The sequence below is a fragment of the Scyliorhinus canicula genome, chromosome 5 (assembly GCF_902713615.1).
Source record: "Scyliorhinus canicula chromosome 5, sScyCan1.1, whole genome shotgun sequence".
NCBI classification, from domain to species: domain Eukaryota; kingdom Metazoa; phylum Chordata; class Chondrichthyes; order Carcharhiniformes; family Scyliorhinidae; genus Scyliorhinus; species Scyliorhinus canicula.
In genome coordinates, this window is record NC_052150.1 from 96,086,252 (window position 1) to 96,108,498 (window position 22,247).

The 22,247-nt window shown below is 44.4% G+C and overlaps 1 protein-coding gene across 2 annotated transcripts in view; it reads left to right on the forward strand.

Moving 5' to 3' along the window:
- The first annotated feature begins 10,158 nt into the window (after positions 1–10,158).
- The window catches only part of rapgef5a (Rap guanine nucleotide exchange factor (GEF) 5a), a 282,740-nt gene continuing 270,651 nt past the window's right edge, over positions 10,159–22,247 (forward strand). Inside the window, exon 1 of one of the 2 annotated variants that reach the window (XM_038797428.1) lies at positions 10,159–10,409. In XM_038797428.1, the coding sequence (XP_038653356.1) occupies positions 10,236–10,409 (174 nt within the window). In that variant the 5' untranslated portion in view covers positions 10,159–10,235. The remainder of the gene's footprint in view (positions 10,410–22,247) is intronic. The other variant, XM_038797429.1, reaches the window with a different exon arrangement.

Genomic DNA, 22,247 nt, shown 5'->3' on the forward strand with positions numbered 1-22,247 from the left:
TTAGGTGGATTGGCCATGCTAAATTGCCCATAGTGTAAGGTTAATGGGGGGATTGTTGGGTTACGGGTATACGGGTTACGTGGGTTTAAGTAGGGTGATCATTGCTCGGCACAACATCGAGGGCCGAAGGGCCTGTTCTGTGCTGTACTGTTCTATGTTCTATGTTCTATGTTCTATGTTCTTAATGACCGATGAGCTCGGTCTATCTCGTACTGGGAAGGGTTCTCCCCCTCCCCCATCAGCTCCGCCAAATTCTTAGCGAAGTATTCTGTTGGCCTTGGGCCCTCTGTCCCTTCGGGCAAGCCCACAATTCTCAAATTGTGCCGTCTCGAGTGGTTCTCCAAGTCCTCAAGTTTTGCCCGGAGTCCTCTGTTGACCTCCACCACCCACCGCAGCTCGTCCCCCATCGAGGTGAGCTGGTCGCTTCACTGTGTCACGGCCTCCTCCACTTCCTTTATCTTCTTGCCCTGCTCTCTCACCTCGGCCGATGCCTTTGCCACAGCTACCCTCACTGGGGCGATTGCCTCCTCCACCATTGGTTTCAATGCAGCCGCCACCTCCTTCCTGAAGGCCTCCAAGTGCCTCGCAAACTGTTTTTCCAGCTCTACCGCCATCACCTCGGTCATCTTCTCCACCGTTAGTAATGCGGCCCCACCATACGATTCGGCATCCGCCATCTTGTCAGCACATTTGCTCGTCTTCTCTTTCAGCAGCGAGCCCGTGTTTCGTCCCTTCTTCGACGCTGCTTTTCGCATCCTTTAACTGCGTATTGTTTTTCCTTTCTCTTTTTTCTTTCCCCTTTTCCCCCCCTTCACCCTCCTGTCCTTCTTCAATCCGTTTTTTTCTTTGAAAAACAGTCAATTTTTCAAAGGGGGGGGGGGGGGGGGGGAGAAAAAAAACTTTCACCAAACTTATTTAAAACTTCTTCTTTCTCTTCTTTTTTGCATCCCTCCAGACTTTCCCTGGGACTGGACTTCAACCTTCTTAGCACACTCTAGGTGGGAGCCATCCGACGTGGGACATCTCTTCTACACCCCGCCCTGGCTTCGGGCCTGCCGCCTCGGCCCCCGTTTGGCTCCGCCCCCACTGCTCTGCCCTTCGAGCGCATGCAGGGCCCAATGCCTCGGCACCCACCGCCCGACATTCGCGTGGGGTTCTTCGCCGGTTCTCAAACCGGCCCCGCTAGCTGCCTGTGACGGTCCCAAAGGCCGGTAATTGTTGGGGGGGGGCGATCGAAAAATCGGGGAAAGAGCCGCAAATCGTGGCTACCGGCGGGAGCTCTTCCCGATGCGGCTGTCCCGCTCTCAAGCGCCCCCGGAAGTCCGCACTCGAGTGAGTTATGCGAGGTCCCCAAAGCTTTGACAAAGAGTCATCCAGACTCGCAACGTTAGCTCCCTTCTCTCTCCACAGATGCTGTCAGACCTGCTGAGATTGTCCAGCATTTTCTGTTTTTGTTTCAGGTTCCAGCATCCGCAGGAATTTACTTATATCAATGATAAAAACCTTTTGTGGTTTTCTGTTGGCAATCTGTAAGGCAATTGTAAAAAAAACTTTGAACTGTTTTATTTTCTTTGGACACCCTGAACTTTAAACTCTGTTCCTGCTCCACCTGACAAAACAACACTCATGAATCTAAAATCTCCATTCTTGTGGAAGTCGGAAAGTGTTGTTAAACCCCTCCTCATCTATTTCCTCAAAGAGAGTGAAGGCTCTAGGACAAGGTTAACAGTCTTCTCCTCTGTTTAAGTGTTTCATGTTCAAATGACATTGTTGCTAAATTGTTATTTATGCTGTTGACCCTGTAAAATTGTCATTCTCATGCCAAACAGAAACAAATAATTCTCCCAAATGATTTTTGCTGGAATTCTATTACAGAGTGTCCCAATTCGTTTAAAGATGCAACATTAAATGAAGAATTCAGAAACAATTGGTGGTTTCATTCAAATTTTATTTGAATGTCATGGAGAAGGTGTTCGTCTTGAGCACAGATTCTCAACCAGGAGTTTGTGGGTCACCATGCGTTTGTGAGTAGGTTTCATGGGGCCTGCCAAATCTTCAGATTGTTTCTAACAAGATGCCACGTTCCTATTGCCGACGATATGATGATCACCAAGTGAATCACTGCCAATTATTCAGTACCCCATAACTTTCATTGGACGAGGCGGGATTTATCGAATTGATAAAATTGTCAAGGACAAAAGTTTTAGGTAGATTTTGTGAATGTATATAGAAGGGACAAAGAGGTCCATTTTCACAGAGAGAGCCAGTTGCCTGGTTGGGTTAATGACATAATGTTGCTGGCCCAGCCACACCTTTCCCTCCAGCATCCTGTGACGCTGTGAGACAGACATCAGGGAGCAGTGGATATATTGCTGTTGTAAACTGCATGTGGAACGATGGCGACATTCCTTTACTTTACTATAACATTTAAATTCCTATGTATAACAGAACAATGGAAAGGAAATCATTGAGTATCTTACACTGACAAGTGCTGTAATGATGGTTTTCTGTGTACTTTTGCAATACAATTCATTTGAATTCTATCCACTCAGCTAATGTCCTTGAAATGATTTGCTAAACAGCCTGTGTTATGGGAGGGTGGGGTTCCTGCCTTCATCGTAATGTTAGGGTATTGATTCTGTGGTAGGCAGACACTGGAGTGCAATCTGTCTGACCATACTTTGACGATGCAAACAAATGTAAAAATACATTACAGCTGCAATAATGGCATCCTAGTTCTTGATATTATGAATATTGATTCCTGGGTTAAATATGTGTAAGGGTGAAAACATTAAACTATCATTTTCTGTTTTAAATCTGCAAATCACATCCTCAAATGATCAATCAAACTGTTGTATCATCCTGTTTTGCTCTTAAATATTGACATTCATTGTTGAGAAGTTCGATTTGACTGGTTTGGGGTTTCAGCAGGATTTTTAGATAAAAGGAGCAGAATTTTTTTTCTTTTACAGGATGTAGATATCATTAGTTGGGTCAGCTTTTGTTGCCCATCCCTAATTACCCTTGAGAGTGTTGGTTGTGAGCCACTTTCTTCAACAATTGCTATCCATGTGGTGTAGGTACATACAGTGCTGATAGGGAGGGCGTTCCAGGATTTTGACCCAGCCACAGTGAAGGTACAGGACTTTAGTTCCAAGTCAGGATGTCTTGTTGTTCGGAGGGGAACATTGATGTAATTGCTGCCCTTCTCCTTCTTAATTGCTGCCCTTCTCCTTCTCTCCATTCACCTGAAGAAGGAGCCGTGCTCCGAAAGCTCGTGTTTGAAACAAACCTGTTGGACTTTAACCTGGTGTTGTAAGACTTCTTACTCTACTTCTCCTTCTAGGTAGAAGCTGAAGGTCTGGAAGATGCTGTCAAAAAATAATTTGACGCAGTGCATCTTGTAGATGGCACACACTGCTGCTACTGTGTATCATTGGTGGAGGGAGTGAATGTTTAAGGTAGTGGATGGGGTGCCAATCAAGTGGGCTGCTTTGTGCTGGATGGGATGGTGTCAAGCATTTTTAAAAACGTTATTAAATCATGGGATTTGGATGTCGTGGCAAGGGCAGGACAGAGCAGTCATGTCATATGCAGCCATGGAGCAGGTCACAAAGACATTGCTGCGGTGCTCCAGAGCATGGCCCAATCACAACAGGCACTGACTGACCTGAGCCAGTCACAGAGTGACCGCTCCAGCTGCACCCCTGTCCCAAGGAATAACCCGGGGGCCATCGGGCAGCCCGATGGAGCTGATAGGGCCCATGTCGGTGACCCCCGCAAGGGAGGTGCCAAACACCGCAGTGCCTCTGAATCCCTCTTACCTGTCATTAGCGCCTTTGATGGGCAGTGGGCAGAACAGGGTGGCACCATGTCACCTATGACACTCAAAAGACTGCTGGACCCATCCAGGCCCAGTCGCTCCAGAGGACGGCTGCCAAAAGGGACTCAGGTCACAGGGCAGAAGACTCAGCAGACCACCTCCACTGCTGATGCACCGCCTTGGGACCCACCTAACAGAGCATTAGAACATGTAAGGTTACAAAGGTAGACACCAGTTAAGTTGGAACGGGTGCAGCATATAGGATAGTGTTAGGGGCTAGGGCATTGTTATTTTACATAGACTGTCACAAGTAAACACCTATTCACCAATGTTCCAAATTGCATCGGTCCTCTATTTTGATGGGTACAAAGGATGGGCTGGGTGCAGAGGTTGTGTTGGGTTTGGGGGGGGTGGAGGGTGTGCTGGTGTGCTGGTGTGAATGTGGTAGGTCGGTGATGTGGGGTGTGGGTGTTGGAGGATGGCACGGGACAGGACCCACAGGACAGTCCGACGTTCCTTCGAGGCCGTACCCAGAGGCGGCAGTGGACCGGGCCGGAAAGGTGGGGGTGCCATGTGGTAGGGACTACCCGGTAAGTGATCCATCACCATACACCACCCCATAACCAGTGTCACATCCCTGCACCCCAACCCCACCTGCGCCTGAAGGTCTGTGGCTCCGTGTGATGGAATGGCCAGCACGCATGCATGGAGCAACCTAGGGGTGGTCACTGAAATGTGACACCGGAGTGGTAGTCAAACTCTGTCAAATGATACCGAGCAACAGAGCTCATCGCAATGCGGGCTGGCATCATCCTCTGCCCCATGGACCAGACCCGCTGATATTGCTGACCCAGGGTCAATGTGGCGCAGCTGGTGGAAAGCTCAGTGGAGAGTGCTGGGTTGGAGGGGGATGGAGTGCAGGGAGGGGAGATGTTGGGATGGGAGGTATGTGTGGGGTTGGGGGTGGAAGGGAACAGATGCGCTGCTGGTGGGCAGGCTTTCTAGTTGGTGAACCTAGGTTGTCACCGTGTGCAGCCGCACATTTCATATGGCTGCCTGTGCCTGCCCGGGCACCATGTCCTGCCCATCCTTGCCCTATTCCGCATCCTCCTCGCCGGAAAAGGCTTTCCTCCTCCTCCTCCAGCATATTGGCTCTCTGCTGTGTGATGTGGAGGATGCAGCAGGCCACCACGATGTGGGAGACCCTCCTGGCGCTATACTGGAGGGCCCCTCCATGGTGGTCCAGACACACAATTTATCCACATCTTGAGGACGCCGATGCATTGCTTGGTGATGCTCCTGGTTGCTGCATGGGTGTCATTGTAGCAGTTCTCTGCATTGGTCTGGAGCCTCCGGAGCGGTGTCATCATCCACGATCTCAGCGGATTATACCTGTCACCCAAGGGCCAACACCTCACCCGAGGGAGCACTCAACGGTGTCGGGCACTGTGTGCCATGAAGAAAGTGGTGTGAATGCTGCTTGGATACTGGGCACAGACTTGCACAATTTGCAGCCAGTGGTCACACACCAACTACACATTCATGGCGTGGAAGCTCTTCCTATTGTAAAGGCCACAGCCTCGTGCGCTGGTAACTGTAGGGGGATATGTGTCCCATTCATCACCCCCTGGACCTGGGGAATGCCAACAATGCCAGAGAATCCCACTGCCAGGACAAGCTGTTGGGCCCGGTCCAGACTCAAGTTGACATATTGTGCCGCCTGAGAATATAGGGCATCTGTGACAGCGTGGTGCACCTGTGAACAGACGTCTGCAATATCCCAGACAGGTCACAACTCAGCGCCTGGAAGGGCCTCATGCCAAAAAGGCTCAGGGCGACCATCATCTTGACGGCCACCAGGAGTGGGTGTCCTCCCACATAACCCAGGGTTCCACGTGCGCCATCATCTGGCACAGATGTCGTACGGTCTTCTTGTTCAGTCAGAGCCGCTGGCACGCAAATTGGAGAATCACTCTGGACTTTCTTAAGAAAAGTCCAGAGTGAAACGCCAGCGTTTTGACACTGGCATGGGGACAGCGCCCCATTATTGCAGAATCCAGCCCATGATCTTGGTGCAATTTGTTGTAATACTTTAGCAACATGTGACTATCCACCATCAGGATTTTGTATTTGAACGTAGTCTCCTTTTAATGTTGATAAAGGTTTTGTGTGCTTGTTGTAGTAGTCTTTTTGTCTTTGTTTTTGAAACCTCAGGCGGTTATGTATTTCTTGGTCATCCATATTCTGAATCGTGATTTCTGGAGCATGGTACGAATGTTTCCTCCCATCAACATCTGGGCAAACCTGATGACAGTGGAGTAGCTCTGGGTGTCAACAGTTCCAAAGAGAAATCTTTGTTGTCATCTAGAGCTTTGCTGAATAGCTTCTTAACTATTCCTATGCCTTTCTCAGGTTTGCCATTGAATGGGGGTACAATGGGCTTGATGTGATATGGTTAAAATGGTAACATTGTACAAATTCTGTCCACTCCCAGCTGGTGAAGCAAGGACCAATGTCAGAGACAACGTGTAATGGAATTCCATGCCGAGCAAAAACAGGTTTTGCTTCTCGCATTACAGATCTCGTCATTGAATCATTAAGCGTAATAACCTCAGAATAGTTGGAATAATGGTCAATAATGAATAAATAGTCATGACCTTTAAAGTAGAATCGATCCATTCCAACTTTTATCCATGGATTAGTGATTAGTTCATTTTCTTCCAAGCCTCTTTGAATTGCGCAGATTGATGCATATGACAAATACTGCATTCCTGCACATGATTGTCCACATCCTTGCTGATTCATAGAACACAGAGCATACAGTACAGAAGGTGGTCATTCGGTCCATCGAGTCTGCACCGACCCACTGAAACCCCCACTTCCACCCTATTCCTGTAACTCAATAACCCCTCCTAACCTTTTTGGACACTAAGGGCAATTTAGCATGGCTAATCCACCTAACCTGCACGACAATGGACTGTGGGAGGAAACCAGAGCACCCGGAGGAAACCCAGGCAGACACGGGAGAACGTGCAGACTCCGCACAGACAGTGACTCAGCGGGGAATCGAACCTGGGACCCTGGCGCTGTGAAGCCACAGTGCTAGCCACTTGTGCTACCGTGCTGTCCCCACGGGTGCTATCATGCTGCCCAGGCCAATACACAGATGGTCTTGCTCGTCTACGATATTTTTCAATACCTTGGTGACCCTCGTGTATCTGTTCCAAGATACCTTATTGGAGGCATGCAGGAATAACTATTCTGTATTCTATCTCCTTTGAGTAGGAATCCGTTAATAACAGTGGGGGCATCTTTGATACTGCTAAAACTGAAGCAACATCCATTAGGCCATCCTTCTTTCAGGTATTTGATTACCCTTTGGAGTGACAAGACTTTTTCTGTTTTTTTCTCTTATGATTCGTAGCTTGTTGTCAGACACTGGTAGCATTTCAGCAACAAATGAAGCCTGTGCTTCCACAACATGTACTATATCTGAAATTGTGGTATCAATATTATTTGTGGCTCTTGATAAGGTATCAGCAACAATTAATTATTTCGATGGCACCTTGTAGATGGTACACACAGCTGCTACTGTTCATTGGCAGTGGAGGGTTTGAATGTTTGTGGGAGGGGGAGCAATCAACCAGGTTGCTTTGTCCTGGATGGTGTCAAGCTACTTGAGTGTTGTTGGAGCTGCACTCATCCAGGCAAGCGGAGAGTAGGATTCCTAGCCTTTGACCTGCTCTGGTATCCACAGTATTAATGTGGCTAGTCCAGTTCATTTTCTGATCAATGGTAACCCCCAGGATGTTGATTGTGGGGGATTCAGTGATAGTAATGCTATTAAATGTCAAGCGTTAGTGGTTAGATCCTCTCTTGTAGGAGATGGTCATTGCCTGACACTTGGGTAGCGTGAATCCAACTTGTCACTTGTCAGTCCAAACCTGAATATTATCCAGGTCTTGCTGCAGTTGGCTTCATTATCTGAGCAATCGTGAATGGTGCTGAACTTTGTTTAGTCACCTGTGAACATCTCCACTCCTGACCTGATGGTGGAAGGGAGGTCAGTGATCAAGCAGCTGCATATGGTTAGGCGTAAGATACTGCCCTTGTTCATTGCTGGCAACAGTGGGCTGATATTGCTAAGTGGCTATCACTAATGTTATTAGGCTACAATGTTTGTTTAGAGACTGTGGTGATACAACCACTGTAGATATGCGTACTTGCAGTAGGGGGATGTATGGCCGTACCTGTAATACAGGTTTCTCCGGTAAGCCCCTGCCGGCTAGCTCCGCCCACAGGGAGCTTGTGTATAAATATGCGCCAGCTTCACTGAGATACTATTCTACAGCTGCCGCCGGAGGAATAGCATCTCACAGCTATAAAGCCTCTCTTGTACTTTACTCGAGTCTTTGTGTACAATTGTTAGCGCCACAGAGACCTGTACCTGCTGGAAATGATTTTGGATCCAAGCTGAGAGGTAATGGTAGTTCTGCCCCTTATCTAGCCAGACATCGCGGAGCTATGTGTTCTTGTGTTCGCACACGGAGCTCAGTTCAATGCATTCCAAATTCTGCCTCAGTTCAATGTTAGCGAAAAGCTGGCAGAATAGTTGGTTTCCTTGCCAACCATTGAATGGTTTAAAAATTAAGTTTGAAACATTACTGTAAGGTCCAACCAAACACCTGGAAACTTTGTAAAGTTGGCTTTACACTGGTTGCTATTATGTTGTGGCCAGTATGAAGCTGAATGAGAATATGTCCTGGATATAGCTTTGTGCGGATTGCCAGAATTTGTGTAACGTCATTCACAGTCATACCACATAATTTAAATTGATACACAGCCAAAACCTCTATGGCAAAAATAATGTAATGTATTGAACAGGCCTATACCTTATAGTAAATATGTACACCAAAGTGGTAAGGTAACAAGGTCATTTGAGACCTCAGGGCATGTTCATCCCTCTCCTTTTGCAAGTCACCCCAGGTTCTGGTAACGTTCGATGCTCAGGGTTATGAGCCATGGCTGATGACAGAACTAACACATTTTCAGTGGTGATGTCAGAAGAGCAGAAGAGCTGGAACCTCAAGATATATGGCCAGCCCCCCCCCCCCCCCCACCCTGTGCAGCCTGATTTGTGGTGGCAGGGGTGGCACGTCATTGGCCAACGATGGGATCTCCCAGTCCCGCTGCTTGCAGATGAAGGATCTTTTGGGAAGAGGATGTATATTTCCATTAAGCACACATGGGGAAGGCAACAGGAAACCACCCCATGTATTCTTTTCCCTAGTCATATTGCTCATTGACCATTGAAGTTGAAAATAGCAAGCTCCTCCAGCAACTAGGCAGGAAAGCAAAGGACTGGGAGATGTGGAAAAATGAGTCGAGGACCTGCCATTGGGAAGATCACCAATGCTGCCAAAAAATGGCTCTGAAATGCTGTTAACTTGACAAGCATTTTAGACACTGCATTATCCTAAATGTGATTGTGAATGATAGAGTAAAGTTGGAACACACATTGCCTGTCCTACGGTTCAAAGAGTGAGAAAAGTATAAAAGACAAGTGGCAAAATGAACATTAATATGTTGCTTGTCACTAACTAATAGAACGGTCACTTGGAAGTGCGGCACAGGTAAGGAACAAATAGCAAGTGATCTGCTAAGGTGCTGCATGAATGCATGTTGTTGTTAGCACAGAGGTTTTAAATCTCTAAAAGTAGAAGCGTAAATGATGATTTATCACTTCTTAGCTGCAGAAGTTAAAGTTTCTGATTATTAATTCATTATTTTTAACACTTTGCTGGTTTAATTATTTGCATGGAGTAATGATAATCAGATAACTTAAATAAAGCAAGATGAAAAATCAGACACATGGAACGTAGTTACTGTGGTTACTAGAGTTAATAGAACTTACAGATCAAAGTGCATTGCACCTATAGTGTTGTGCGATAGAAATTAATTAGTACTTGTCAAGTGGCAACAGGAATATATCTGTGTTTTAATATTTACAGATTAAATATGTTTTTTTATGAGTTATTTTGCACTGGATTGTTCAAAAGCAGTGGCATTGTCACAACTGAAAGATTTTCAGTGAAAAAAAAATGAATTAAGTACGAATTTTCACATTTGTACGGAACAAAAATTGAGACAGATGCCTGTTTTCTCAGTACACTGGAGGCTTACAATGGGAAAAGAGGAAATATTGCATAATAGGACATCCTGCACCTGTAGATGACCTCATTCAGTACGCGATATACAATGCAGAATGCAGATTATATGCATAGCAGAAGGCAAATGGCTGGGTGGAGTGAGTCAAACTGCAGCTTATCAAACAAATCGCAGTAGTCTGAGCTACAAACTGAAGTATGTTGCAGTAGAGCAAAAATGAATATCTGTGACAGCTTGTGAGAGAATGGCTCAACCGGCTGAGGTTTGTGGCAGTTTCTGTGTCCCAGATGTAGGTCTTTTGGCTGCTTTAAAATGGAGCAGAAACGCAAAGGGACAAGGACAATTGAAACAGAAGATAAAAGATATACCTGCACTTTTGAAAAATGGTTTGAACCTCAAGAAGAAGCAGGCCGATGTGGTAAATTCTACAACTTATTCTGTATTTGGATAATTTGGGGAAGATTTGCTTCATAGTTGTGAGAAGATGTTCTGTGCAGCTCTTTACATGATTTGATAGTCATTTAATATACATTCTGGAAGGTGCAAGAGGAAGCATTATGTTGAACAGCTTAATATTAAACAGATATAACAAGCACAGGTATCAAATATTTGCAAGTAGATTGCGTGCTACTGCTGGTGGAACATATGTTAAATACAAGCTGAGGTGAATCACAAGCATTTTTAGTTTTAGTCTCCAGTGCCTAACTGAAATGTTTTGAGACAAACTCCAATGAATTTATGATCTTGTCACATCAGTTTGAACCTGTCAGGAGAGTTTGATTAATTTATTAATTTGAATCATAACCTATCTACAGACCAGTCATTTAAAATCTTATTCATTGCTAAAAACAATATTTGTAGTTTCACATGTTGCATAATGGAACTGTTAGCTAAATAATTATAGGTGAAATACTTTTGCGAAAATTCGTCCGGGGCAGGATAGAGAGCTAAATTTGAAATTAAAAGGAGTTCAAAGGAGTTCTGATGATAAAATTGAAGGGATCTCAAACATAGAATATAGAATTCCTACAGTGCTGAAGGAGGCCATTCGGCCCATCGAGTCTGCACCAAACCTCTGAAAGAGTACCCGACCTAGGCCCACTCCTCTGCTCCATCCCTGTAACCCCACCTAACCCGCACATCTTTGAACTGTGGGAGGAAACCGGAGCACCCGGAGGAAGCCCACGCAGACATGGGGAGAAAGTGCAAACACAGACAGTGACCTAAGGCCGCAACTGAACCCAGATCCCTGGCACTGTGAGGCAGCAGTGCTAACCACTGTGTCACTGTGCTGCCCGCTTTTCTAACTGTTTCCTTCATAATTTTGTACACATATATCATCTGAACGATCAGTTTGAGTTTAGTATATTACACTGTCTTTAGTATCTGGTCAAGGTGTTTTAAAAATAATCCCAGAGGTTGCCTGAGTGGAACGTTTCCTTCGTTTTCCATTTGCAGCCAAATAACAACAATTCTCTTTTTACTAGTGTTTATGATTTTGTTGCACACAAAACAGTCTTCAAATACTGTAACAATGTGTTCTACACATTTTATTGCAAACACTTCATAAATAAATAAATGCAATATTCCAATGATATGTGACTGGTCAAAGAATACTGTAGGCACATTATTTTCCTTGTTCCACTTTTGTTTCTTAAAATTCTGGTGATGTGGGGCATCAGGCGGCTAAGTGTGATTGCACCTTCAACCTTGGGGACATTGGTTTGAAACCAGCACAAACTGATAAGATGGCAAAGCTTTTGGCTGTACTAATTAGTAATCTCACTTGTGGAGGCAAGTTGGAGTGAGGAACAAAATGTTCAGGGTTAAGCGATCTGTGCCCAACTTCCAAGTGACCGGTCTATTTGTGAGTGGAAGCAAAATACTAAAGTTCATTTTGACACTTGGTGTCTTGTTCTGTTTAAGGAGTGAGAAAAGTGCACAACACAATGTGTGTCCTATTCTCAAGTGTGTTCAGGATGACACAATGTCTAAAATGTCTGGTAAAATATCAAGAATCATAATGACTGAGCCACTTTGGTAGTAGTATTGGTGATCTGCCCAAGGGCATTTCTCCACATCTTGCAATCCTCTGCTGTCCTTTTCAGTTGCTCTTGGAGTCTCCCGTTTTCAACTTCAATGATTAATGAGCAATATGACATTTACCTGTGTTATCCCTGACTGGGGGCAGAGAACTGCTCAGTGCTAAATGTCAGCTACAGAAACCCTATTTTATTCCACATCCCTGGCACTTTTGACTGTGATAACAAAAAAAATCATAAACATAGGTATATTAATTTTAAAAATGACTTTAGAACTATTAAAAGAATGCTCATATTTCAAACTAGTAGCATTACAGTGAAATGTTCATGGTGTCAAACTATTTGCTTTGATTTAATACCTATCAAATGAAGACAGCATTCAGTAGAGTGCATACCTCCCTCACACTGTGTTAATTCAACATTATTACAATTATGCAACTCTTTCTGGAGGCTCCCCTCAGCCTGGTCGATGCATTGAAACTACAGAGCTGACACAAAAATAGATGGGGAGGAAAGTGGCGAGGAAGACACAAAGAGTCCACAAAGGGATAGAGGCAGGTTGGGTGAGTGGACAAAAACTTGGCACATAGAATATAATGTAGGAAAATGTGAAGTTATGCACTTCAGTCGGAATAATAAAGGAGCTGAGTATTATTTAAATGGCAAAAGACTGTAGCAAACTGCAGAAGAGAGGGATTTGGGGGTCATTGATCCGCCATCGCAAAACTTTAGCATGTAATTTCAGCAGGTAATCTGGAGGGCAAATTGAATGTTGGCCTTTATTTTAAAGGGAATGGAGTATAAAAATAGGGAAGACTTTCTCAAGCTACACAAAATATTTGTTCGACCACACCTGGAGTACTCTGAACAGTTTTGGGCCCGTTATCTAAGATATATTGACATTGGAGGCAGTCCAGAAAAGGTTCACGAGAACGGGTTTCAGTATCTTCAAGTGCGGGACTTTGTATGGTGACAAGTCCCAAGCTTTCCTCGCCTCCCCCTGAGGGGACTACAGGATAAAGTGCTGGCAAAAACAGGAGTTGGAGATGGGAAGGTTTCAGACATATACAGGGAATTGTTAGAGTGGGAAGGGGCCCCGATCAGAGAGGTGAAGAGGAAGTGGGAATAGGAGTTGGGAGGGGAGCTGGAAACTGAACTGTGGGAAAAAGCCTTGAAAAGGGTAAATTCATCCACGTCCTGTGCCATGCTCACAGGGCCCACATAACGGTAGCCCGGATGAGTAGGTTCTTCGAGGAGGTGGAGGACGGATGTGGGCGGTGTGGGGGTAGCCCGGCCAACCATGTTTATATGTTTTGGGCATGTCCATAACTGAGGGAATTCTGGCAGGGATTTGCAGATGTTATGTCAGAAGTCCTAGAAGGTGGGGTAACTCTGAGTCCAGAAGTAGCAATATTTGGGGTGTCGGAAGATCCTGGGGCAAAGGGGGGGAGGGAGGCCGATATTCTGGCCTTCTGCTCCCTGGTGGCCCGGAGACGGATCTTGCTGAGATGGAGGGACTCGGAGCCCCCAAAATCAGGAGTGTGGGTCAGTGATATGGTAGAGTTTCTCAGTCTGGAGAAAATCAAGTTTGCTTTAAGAGGATCCATACAGGGATTTTCCCGCAGTTGGCAGCCGCTCATCGATTTCATCCAGTAAGGGGGAAGGGAAAAAGCGGGGGGGGGGGGGGGGGGATAGGAGGAATGGTAATGTTAAATAAGGACTGGGGAATTTAGTATACAGGTAATTGGGGATAGGGCGGGAGACATGGGATGCGTGGTTTATTGTGTGTTGTTATTTTAGGGGGCATTTTGGGCATTGACCCCCGCGGTTGTTTTAGAAATGTCAACATGTTTAATTGCGAAAGTTACAAATGCTTCAATAAAATATTTTTTTAAAAAGAAAAGGTTCATGAGATTGATCCCGGGTATGGAGAGATTTTCTTATGAGGAGGGTTTATGTAGTGATAATAATAACAATAATCGCTTATTGTCACAAGTAGGCTTCAATGAAGTTACTGTGAAAAGCCCCTAGTCACCACGTTCCGACACCTGTTCGGGGAGGCCGGTACGGGAATTGAACCCGCGCTGCTGGCATTGTTCTGCATTACAAGGCAGCAGTTTAGCCCACTGTGCTAAACCAGCCCCTCTACCCAAGTAGATTGGGCCTGTACTTATTGGAGTTTAAAACAATCAGAGGTGGCAATATTGAGACATGTAGGATTCTTAGGGAGTTAGAGAGGGTAGATGCTGAGAGATTATTTCCCCTTGTGGGAGAGTCTAGGACCAGAGGGTATAATCTCAGAGTATGGGATTGCCTATTTAAGATGGAGATGAGGAGGAATTTAATCTCTCAGAGGGTAGTGAGTATGTAGAATTCCTTACCACAGAGAGCTATCGAGGCTGTGTCATTAAGTATGTTCAAGGCTGAGACAGAATTTTAATCCGTAAAGGGATCAAGAATTATAGGGATAAAGTGAGAAAGTGGAGTTGAGGATTATATCAGATTAGTCATGATCTCATTGAATGGCGGAGCAGACTCAAGGTACAATAGTCTTTTTCATTCCTACAACTTATGATCTTATGGTCTAAGTAAATATTTTTATTAAGAGTTTCTTTCTCATTGATGAAGCTTTAGGCCAATCCACATCCAACAATTTGCTTTGAAAACTGCTCACATTTTGAACCATGAACAATATTGATGCCCATCCATAATTGCCCTTGAGAAGGTAATGGTGAGCTGTCTTCTTGAACCGTTGCAGTCTGTGTGGTAAGGTATAGCTACAGTGCTGTTAGGGAGGGAGTTTCAGGAAATAATAAAGCAACCCACAACAGTCTTATAAAAATGTAAATTTTCCCTCGCTCCCAATTTAATGGATACTTTAAAAAATTCCACAATCCGAATCCAGTCCCACACCTTTGCCAAAATTATCAGTTTTTTGGGCCACACTGTATTTGTGTATCAGATTTTGTCGAAACCCATCCATTATTTTTTTGAGTTTTATAGTTTACAAATAAACAAATAGACTAACAAACAGGGCCAAAAACATTTATTTCACCCACCTTCAGTGATGGAGGTAATAAAGAGGCCATGTGAAATTAATTTGAAATGTAAGAGATGATTCAGTGGCCTCGTCGCGCCTGACTTGGTGTCGGAAAGAGGCCGTTGAATTTCGCGACAGGCTTCTCACAGGATTAGCAAAGCTTGAAATGTCTCGCGAGATTCAACGGAATCTTACGAGGTGTCGTGACCTGGATCCAGATTGGCATATTTAAATGAGCCGTACGGCCATTTGCCAGATTCACCCAGCACTTGGGACTCAACCGCTGTGCCTGAGAGACCTCGCCAGGGCGCCATTTAGTGCTGGTCCACACAAATGTGGACCAGGCGCAATGGCACTGGGGGTGGTCTCCCAGGCCATTGGAGACCCCTGGGTGGTTGGTGACCTCTGAGCACTGCCTCAGTGGAGAGAATCTCCTGGAGGCCAAAACAAATGGCAGAGTGCCATTCAGCGGACTTTAACTCAAGTCTGCGGAATCGCGTCCATAATATATTAATAGAACAACAAATACACAACATTGAACCAATGGACATTTCATATTGTTTAATTTTCACTTGTGAACTTAGAGAAATGAAACCATTTAACAATAGACTTTCATGAAGCATAGTTAACCATTTTCTATTAATTAGTTGATCATGTAACCATAAAATTAGGAATAGCAATAATTGTTCCTACAGCATGCACAAAGGTTTCTCTTCTTTGGATAACGATTTAGCTACTAATGAACCTTTTAATGTAAAAAGCAGCTGCAGTAATTGCTCTGGCCCAATTTTTATTCATCTCCATGATGTAGAATATAGATATTGCCATATTGTAATGCTGTTGTAGTATAAAATCTATGGGATCTTTGATTATTTTAACAATGAAACAGTGCTGACAAGTAAGCCTGAATATAAAACAGGCAATTTCAATGAACAGATCTATTTTGCAGAAAATATTTTTATTGATAATTTTGTTCTTATTGTGACTTAATAACATTGTAGACAGTTACAAATAGTCAATTAAGGTATCTTTTACAAAATGGATTAGTTAATTGAAATTGCTTGAATAAGTAAGTGCCCTGTCCTGACTTCATCTACATATTGTAGTTGTCAAATAGTAATATTAGAAATCACTAAATATTAATTTGATAAGGTTTTGTATGAGGTCAAATCATTAGCTATTGCTGCTTCAGAAAATGTGCACTTCAATGCAGTTAATTGAGCATGACTGCTAACTATACACGTATTGCTTTCAAAGGAAATACTTGTTGAATGATTTTATCACATGGCTTCAAATTGGCAATTTTTACACTAAATCTACGTGAAAAGGAATTCCTGATAGTTTAAGCATGAACATGTGTTGACTTCCAGAGGTCATGATCCAGTTTTAGTGCAATCAGCCCTTCATACCAAGCTGCATACCTTGGTTGGATAGATGTTATCAGCTTCCAGCTAAATGGAGTACTGTTGGTAGAAAGGCTGCCCTTGGGAATTGAAAACAGGAACTGTTAGTTACCGTTCCTCTCCCCCAGTGTATCATACTTTCTATTGTCTCAGAAAAAGAATGATATTAATGGTGTTCATGAAAAGGTTCTGACCCAGCCCTCAGGATGTTCTTTCGGAAGTTGTCTAATAATAGAAATTAAAATGGATAAAAAATGGAGTGATCTGGGTTGAGTTATGGATTAGAGTTAGTGACCTAAAAAGGTTAGGAGGGGTTACTGGGTTACGGGGATGAGGGCTTAAGTGGGTTGGTGCAGACTCGATGGGCCAAATGGCCTCCTTCCGCACTGTATGATCTATGTCTATGTCTATTTAGGTCATACATTGGCCTTGGAGAACATTGTTACGGTACATATAGATTATGAAGTGATATTCCTTTATTACTGAATAGAACCGATTCAATCATTCCACATCATTTAAAAAAAAAAAATTTAGAGTACCCAATTCATTTTTTCCAATTAAGGGGCAATTTAGCATGGCCAATCCACCTAACCTGCACATCTTTTTGGTTGTGGGGGCGAAACCCACGCAAATACGGGAGAATGGGCAAACTCCACACGGACAGTGACCCAGAGCCAGGATCGAACCTGGGACCTCAGCGCCGTGAGGCAGCAGGGCTAACCCACTGTGTCACCATGCTACCAATCATTCCACATCATGTGCATCATTTGGCTCTTGCAGTTCAGCCACATTGAACATTCTAACTCAAATATTGAATTTTGTTGTACAGCGTGACTCTTCAGAACCAAAGTTTGAATCATGAGCTGTTCTCTCTCCTTAGTTGGACTCGGCCAAGACCAATTCTATCTTGGAAAAACATTTCTGTTTTGCTGTTTAGAAATAAATCTATAGAAATATATTTTACTTAAATTGACCGTCAGGATGGGATGTCCACGTTGCACATGATTGGAATCCAGTTCTCAGTGTAGCACTCTCCATTATTGTTACATGACTGGCCTGATTATTGTTTTTTAGGCTTTATGCAGTATTATTGTATGTAAAGGGCTATTATCCAACCACAAAAACTCAATTGTCGATCAATATGGCTGTGTCTGATAAGGAAGGTTTGAGTAACTACTTTAAATAATCGAGAAGTTTACCATTCTGGAGCAATATCCGTTGGGGGGGGGGGGTTAATGATTGAGTTTCTTCTTTCTTTACACTTTAAGCAGACATCAAAATGAAAGATTTCCTTGTGAAAGGTTACACCCTTGAATTTCAATGGAAGCGTGCTTGATCCTACGTCGGGGCAAGCTGAGTCGTTACCTATGAGGGATATCTCCTGTGTATGCACATCCCGAAGACTTTCCTGTTCCATCACTGTGCCCCTCTCCTTCCCCACTTTAACAGAGCTTTCCATGCCCTGGGGGATTGGGAAAGGCTTGGAACTGATGGTGGGGTGTTAGGAGGAGGAGGAGGGGGGTGGTTGTAGGGAGGGAAACACTCTGAAATCTGTTTGATAATGACTCAATCAAATTACACATACCAGAGAACGTTGAATTATTCTACAGCAGGCAGGGCCAGCATTATAGATGAACTGTTGGATGTGCCTGGTCTTTATCCTCCAAGAGGTCCAATCAGAAATCTGCGACCCAAATAAGCACAAAATTAGTTCTCAGTGTGGGATTCTCCAGAATTACTGCAGGATTGGCCAGATTGCTATTGCAGAGGTGCTATGTCGTATTAGTGTACGTACCAAAACTTTAGATTTACTGAACCATCTATTAAACTGACAGTATTACACATGGAAGATACAAACGTACAAATTAGGAGCAGGAGTAGGCCACTTAGCCGCACGAGGCTGCTCAACCATTCAATAAGATCAGGACTGATTTGATTGTCCCCTCAGCTTCACATTCCCACCTACCCCTGATGATCTTTCGCCCCCTTGCTTTTCAAATATCTATCTGCCTCTGCCTTAAAAATATTAAAATACTCTACCACCTGTTGATGAAGGCAAAGACTCATGACCTTCCAAAAAAGAGATTCTCTTCATCTCTCTCTTATTTTTAAACAGTGAACCCTAGTTCTCGATTCAGTCTCAAGAGGTAACATCCTCTGTACATCAAACCTGCCAAGATCCCTCAGGATCTTATATGAACAAAGAACAAAGAAAATTACAGCACAGGAACAGGGCCTTCAGCCCTTTAAGCCTGCACCAACCATGCTGCCCATCTAAACTAAAAAACCCTACCCTTCCGGGGACTATATCCCTCTATTCCCATCCTGTTCATGTATTCGCAAGATGCCCCTTAAAACTCACTATCGTATCTGCTTCCACTACCTCCCACGGCAGCGAGTTCCACGCTCCCACCACCCTCTGTGTAAAAAACTTGTCTCGGACATCTCCTTTACACCTTTCAACCTTGCCCCTCGCACCTTAAACCTATGCCCCCCCCTAGGAATTGACTCTTCCGCCCTGGGAAAAAGTTTTTGTCCATGCCCCTCATAATCTTGTAGACTTCTATCAGGTCGCCCCTCAACCTCCGTCGTTCCAGTGAGAACAAACCAAGATTCTCCAATCTCTCCTCATAGATAATGCCCTCCATACCAGGCAATATCGAGGTGAATCTTTTCTGTACCCTCTCCAAAGCCTCCACATCCTTCTGGTAATGTGGCGACCAGAATTGTTTTTTAAATTTAGAGTACTCAATCATTTTTTTCCAATTAAGGGGCAATTTAGCATGGCCAATCCACCTAGCCTGCACATCTTTGGGTTGTGGGGGCGAAACCCACGCAAATACGGGGAGAATGTGTAAACTCCACACGGACAGTGACCCAGAGCTGGGATCGCGGCGCTGTGAGGCAACAGGGCTAACTCACTGCGCCACCATGCTACCCTTGTGGCGACCAGAATTGAGCACTATATTCCAAGTGCGGCCTAACTAAGGTTCTATAAAGCTGCTATGTGACTTGCCGATGAAGGGAAGCATGCCATATGCCTTCTAATAATAATAATAATAATCTTTATTAGTGTCACAGGTAGGCTTACATTAACACTGCAATGAAGTTACTGTGAAAGTCCCTGAATCGCCAAACTCTGGCACCTGTTCGGCACACTGAGGGAGAATTCAGACAATGGGAGAACGTGCAGACTCCGCACAGACAGTGACCCAAGCTGGGAATCGAACCCTGGTCTTTAGCACTGTGAAGCAACAATGCTAACCACCATGCTACCGTGTCACCCTTTGACTACCTTCTCCACCTGCGTTGTCACTTTCAGTGACCTGGGTACCTGTACACCCAGATCCCTCTGCCTATCAATACCCTTATGGGTTATGCCATTTACTGTATATTTCCCATCTGTATTAGACCTTCCAGATATTTCCCATCTGTATTAGACCACGGATCCAGCCGTGAATGAGGGTGCAGAACTAAACAATGCATTTGAGTAGGAGGCTCCACTAATATCCCCATCCTCAATGATCGAGGAGCCAATGTACAATGATATATCTACAAAAGACAAGGCATTTTCAACAATCTTCAGCCAGAAGTGCCGAGTGAGTGATCCTTCTCGGTCTCCTCCGGAGGTCCCCAGAATCACAGATGTCAGTCTTCAACCCATATAATTCACATCACATGATATCAAGGAACAGCTGATGGCACTGGATACTGCAAAGGCTATGGGCCCTGACAATTTTCCAGTATTAGTACTGAAAACTTGTGCTCCAGAACTTGCCGCATCTCTAGCCAAGCTGTTCCAGTACAGCTACAACACTGGCCTCTACCCGGCAATGTGGAAAATTACCCAGGTGTGTCCTGTACACAAGAAACAGGACAAATCCAACCCAGCCAATTACCGCCCTATCAGTTTACTCACCATCATCAGCAAAGTGATGGAAGGAATCATCAACGGTGCTATTAAGCAGCACTTACTCAGCTATAACCTGTTCACGGACGCTCAGTTTATGCTCCACCAGGGTCACTCAGCTTCTGACCTCATTACAGCCTCGGTTCAAACATGGACAAAAGAGCTAAATGCTAGAGGTGAGGCGAGAGTCACTCCCCTTGACATCAAGACAGCATTTGACCGAGTATGGCATCAAGGAGCCCGAGCTAAACTGGGATCAATGAGAATCTCCAATGGTTGGAGTCTTACTTGACACAAAGGAAGATGGTTGTGGTGGTTGGAGGTCAATCATCTCAGCTCTAGAACATCTGTCCTGGACAATATTCAAGCTTGGGCTGACAAATGGCAAGTTATATTTGCACCACATAAGTGTCAGGCAATGACCATCTCCTAAAAAAGAAGATCTAACCACCGCCCCTTGACATTCAATGGCATTACCATTGCTGAATCCCAACAATCAACATCCTGGGGGTTACCATTGATCAGAAACCAAAGTGGACTAGTCATATTAATACTGTGTCTACCAGGGCAGGTCAAATTCTAGGAATCCTACAGCGAGTATCTTACCTCCTGATCCCCTCCAAAGCCTGCCCACCTTCTACAAGCCACAAGTCAGGAGTGTAATGGAATACTCTCCACTTGCTTGGATCAGTGCAGCTCCAACAACACTCAAGAAGTTCAACACCATCCAGGATAAAGCTTGATTGCTCCCCCTTCCACAAACATTCAAACCCTCCACCACCGACGAACAGTGGCAGCCGTGTGTACCATCTACAAGATGCACTGCAGTAACTCACCAAGGTTCCTTCCAAACCCATGACCACTACCATCAAGAAGGACAAGAGCAGAACATGGGAATCTCAGCACCTGGAGGTTCCCCTCCAAGTCACCCAACACCCTGACTTGGAAATATATCGCCATTCCTTCACTGTCGCTGGGGCAACATCCTGGAACTATATCCCTAACAGCACAGTGGGTGTACCTACATATTAAGGACTGCGGCGGTTCAAGAAGGCAACTCGCCACCACCTTCTGAAAGGCGACTAGGGATGGACAATAAATGGTGGCCTAACCAGCGATGCCCACATCCTGTCAATGAAAAAATATAAAAAGAAAAAAATGCCCTTCCTGTATCTACCCTGTTGAGCCCTGTACAAATTTTGAATGCTTCAATGAGATCGCCTCTCATTCTTCTAAATATTCTTCTAAAAATGTCAGACCAGTCTCCTCAACGTCTCATCATAAGTCAATCCTGCCAACCAGGGATCAATCTGGTGAACCTTCATTGCACTCCCTCTGTCCAATTATAGCCTTCCTTAGGTAAGGAGACCAAAGCTGTACATAATATCCCAGGCGTGGTGTCACCAAGGTGCTACACAATTGCAGCAAGATGTCTTTACTCCTGTACTCAAATTTCCGTACAAGAAAGGCCAACATACCATTTGCCTTCCTAACTGCTTGCTGCGCTTGCATGTTAACTTTCAATGACTTATGAAAAAGGGCATCCCAGTCCCATTGGACATCAACACTTCCGAATATCTCACCATTTAAGAATTACAATGACATAATTGATGGTTTGAATGGACTCCTTCTAAGCTGCATGATTCTCTGAGGAAAACAACATTCAATTCATAAAAGTACAAAACAACCATCTTGCTTTTCATTACTGCAAAATTGAAAAGGGTCCATAATGTTTCTAGACATATTAATTTTCATTACTACTAAGTTTGCTGAGCAATATTAAAAGTTTCACTGTTCAGGAATCAAACATTATTTGTCCTCTATTTCAGAAAGAACTTACTTATCAGGGATTTTGAAGGCT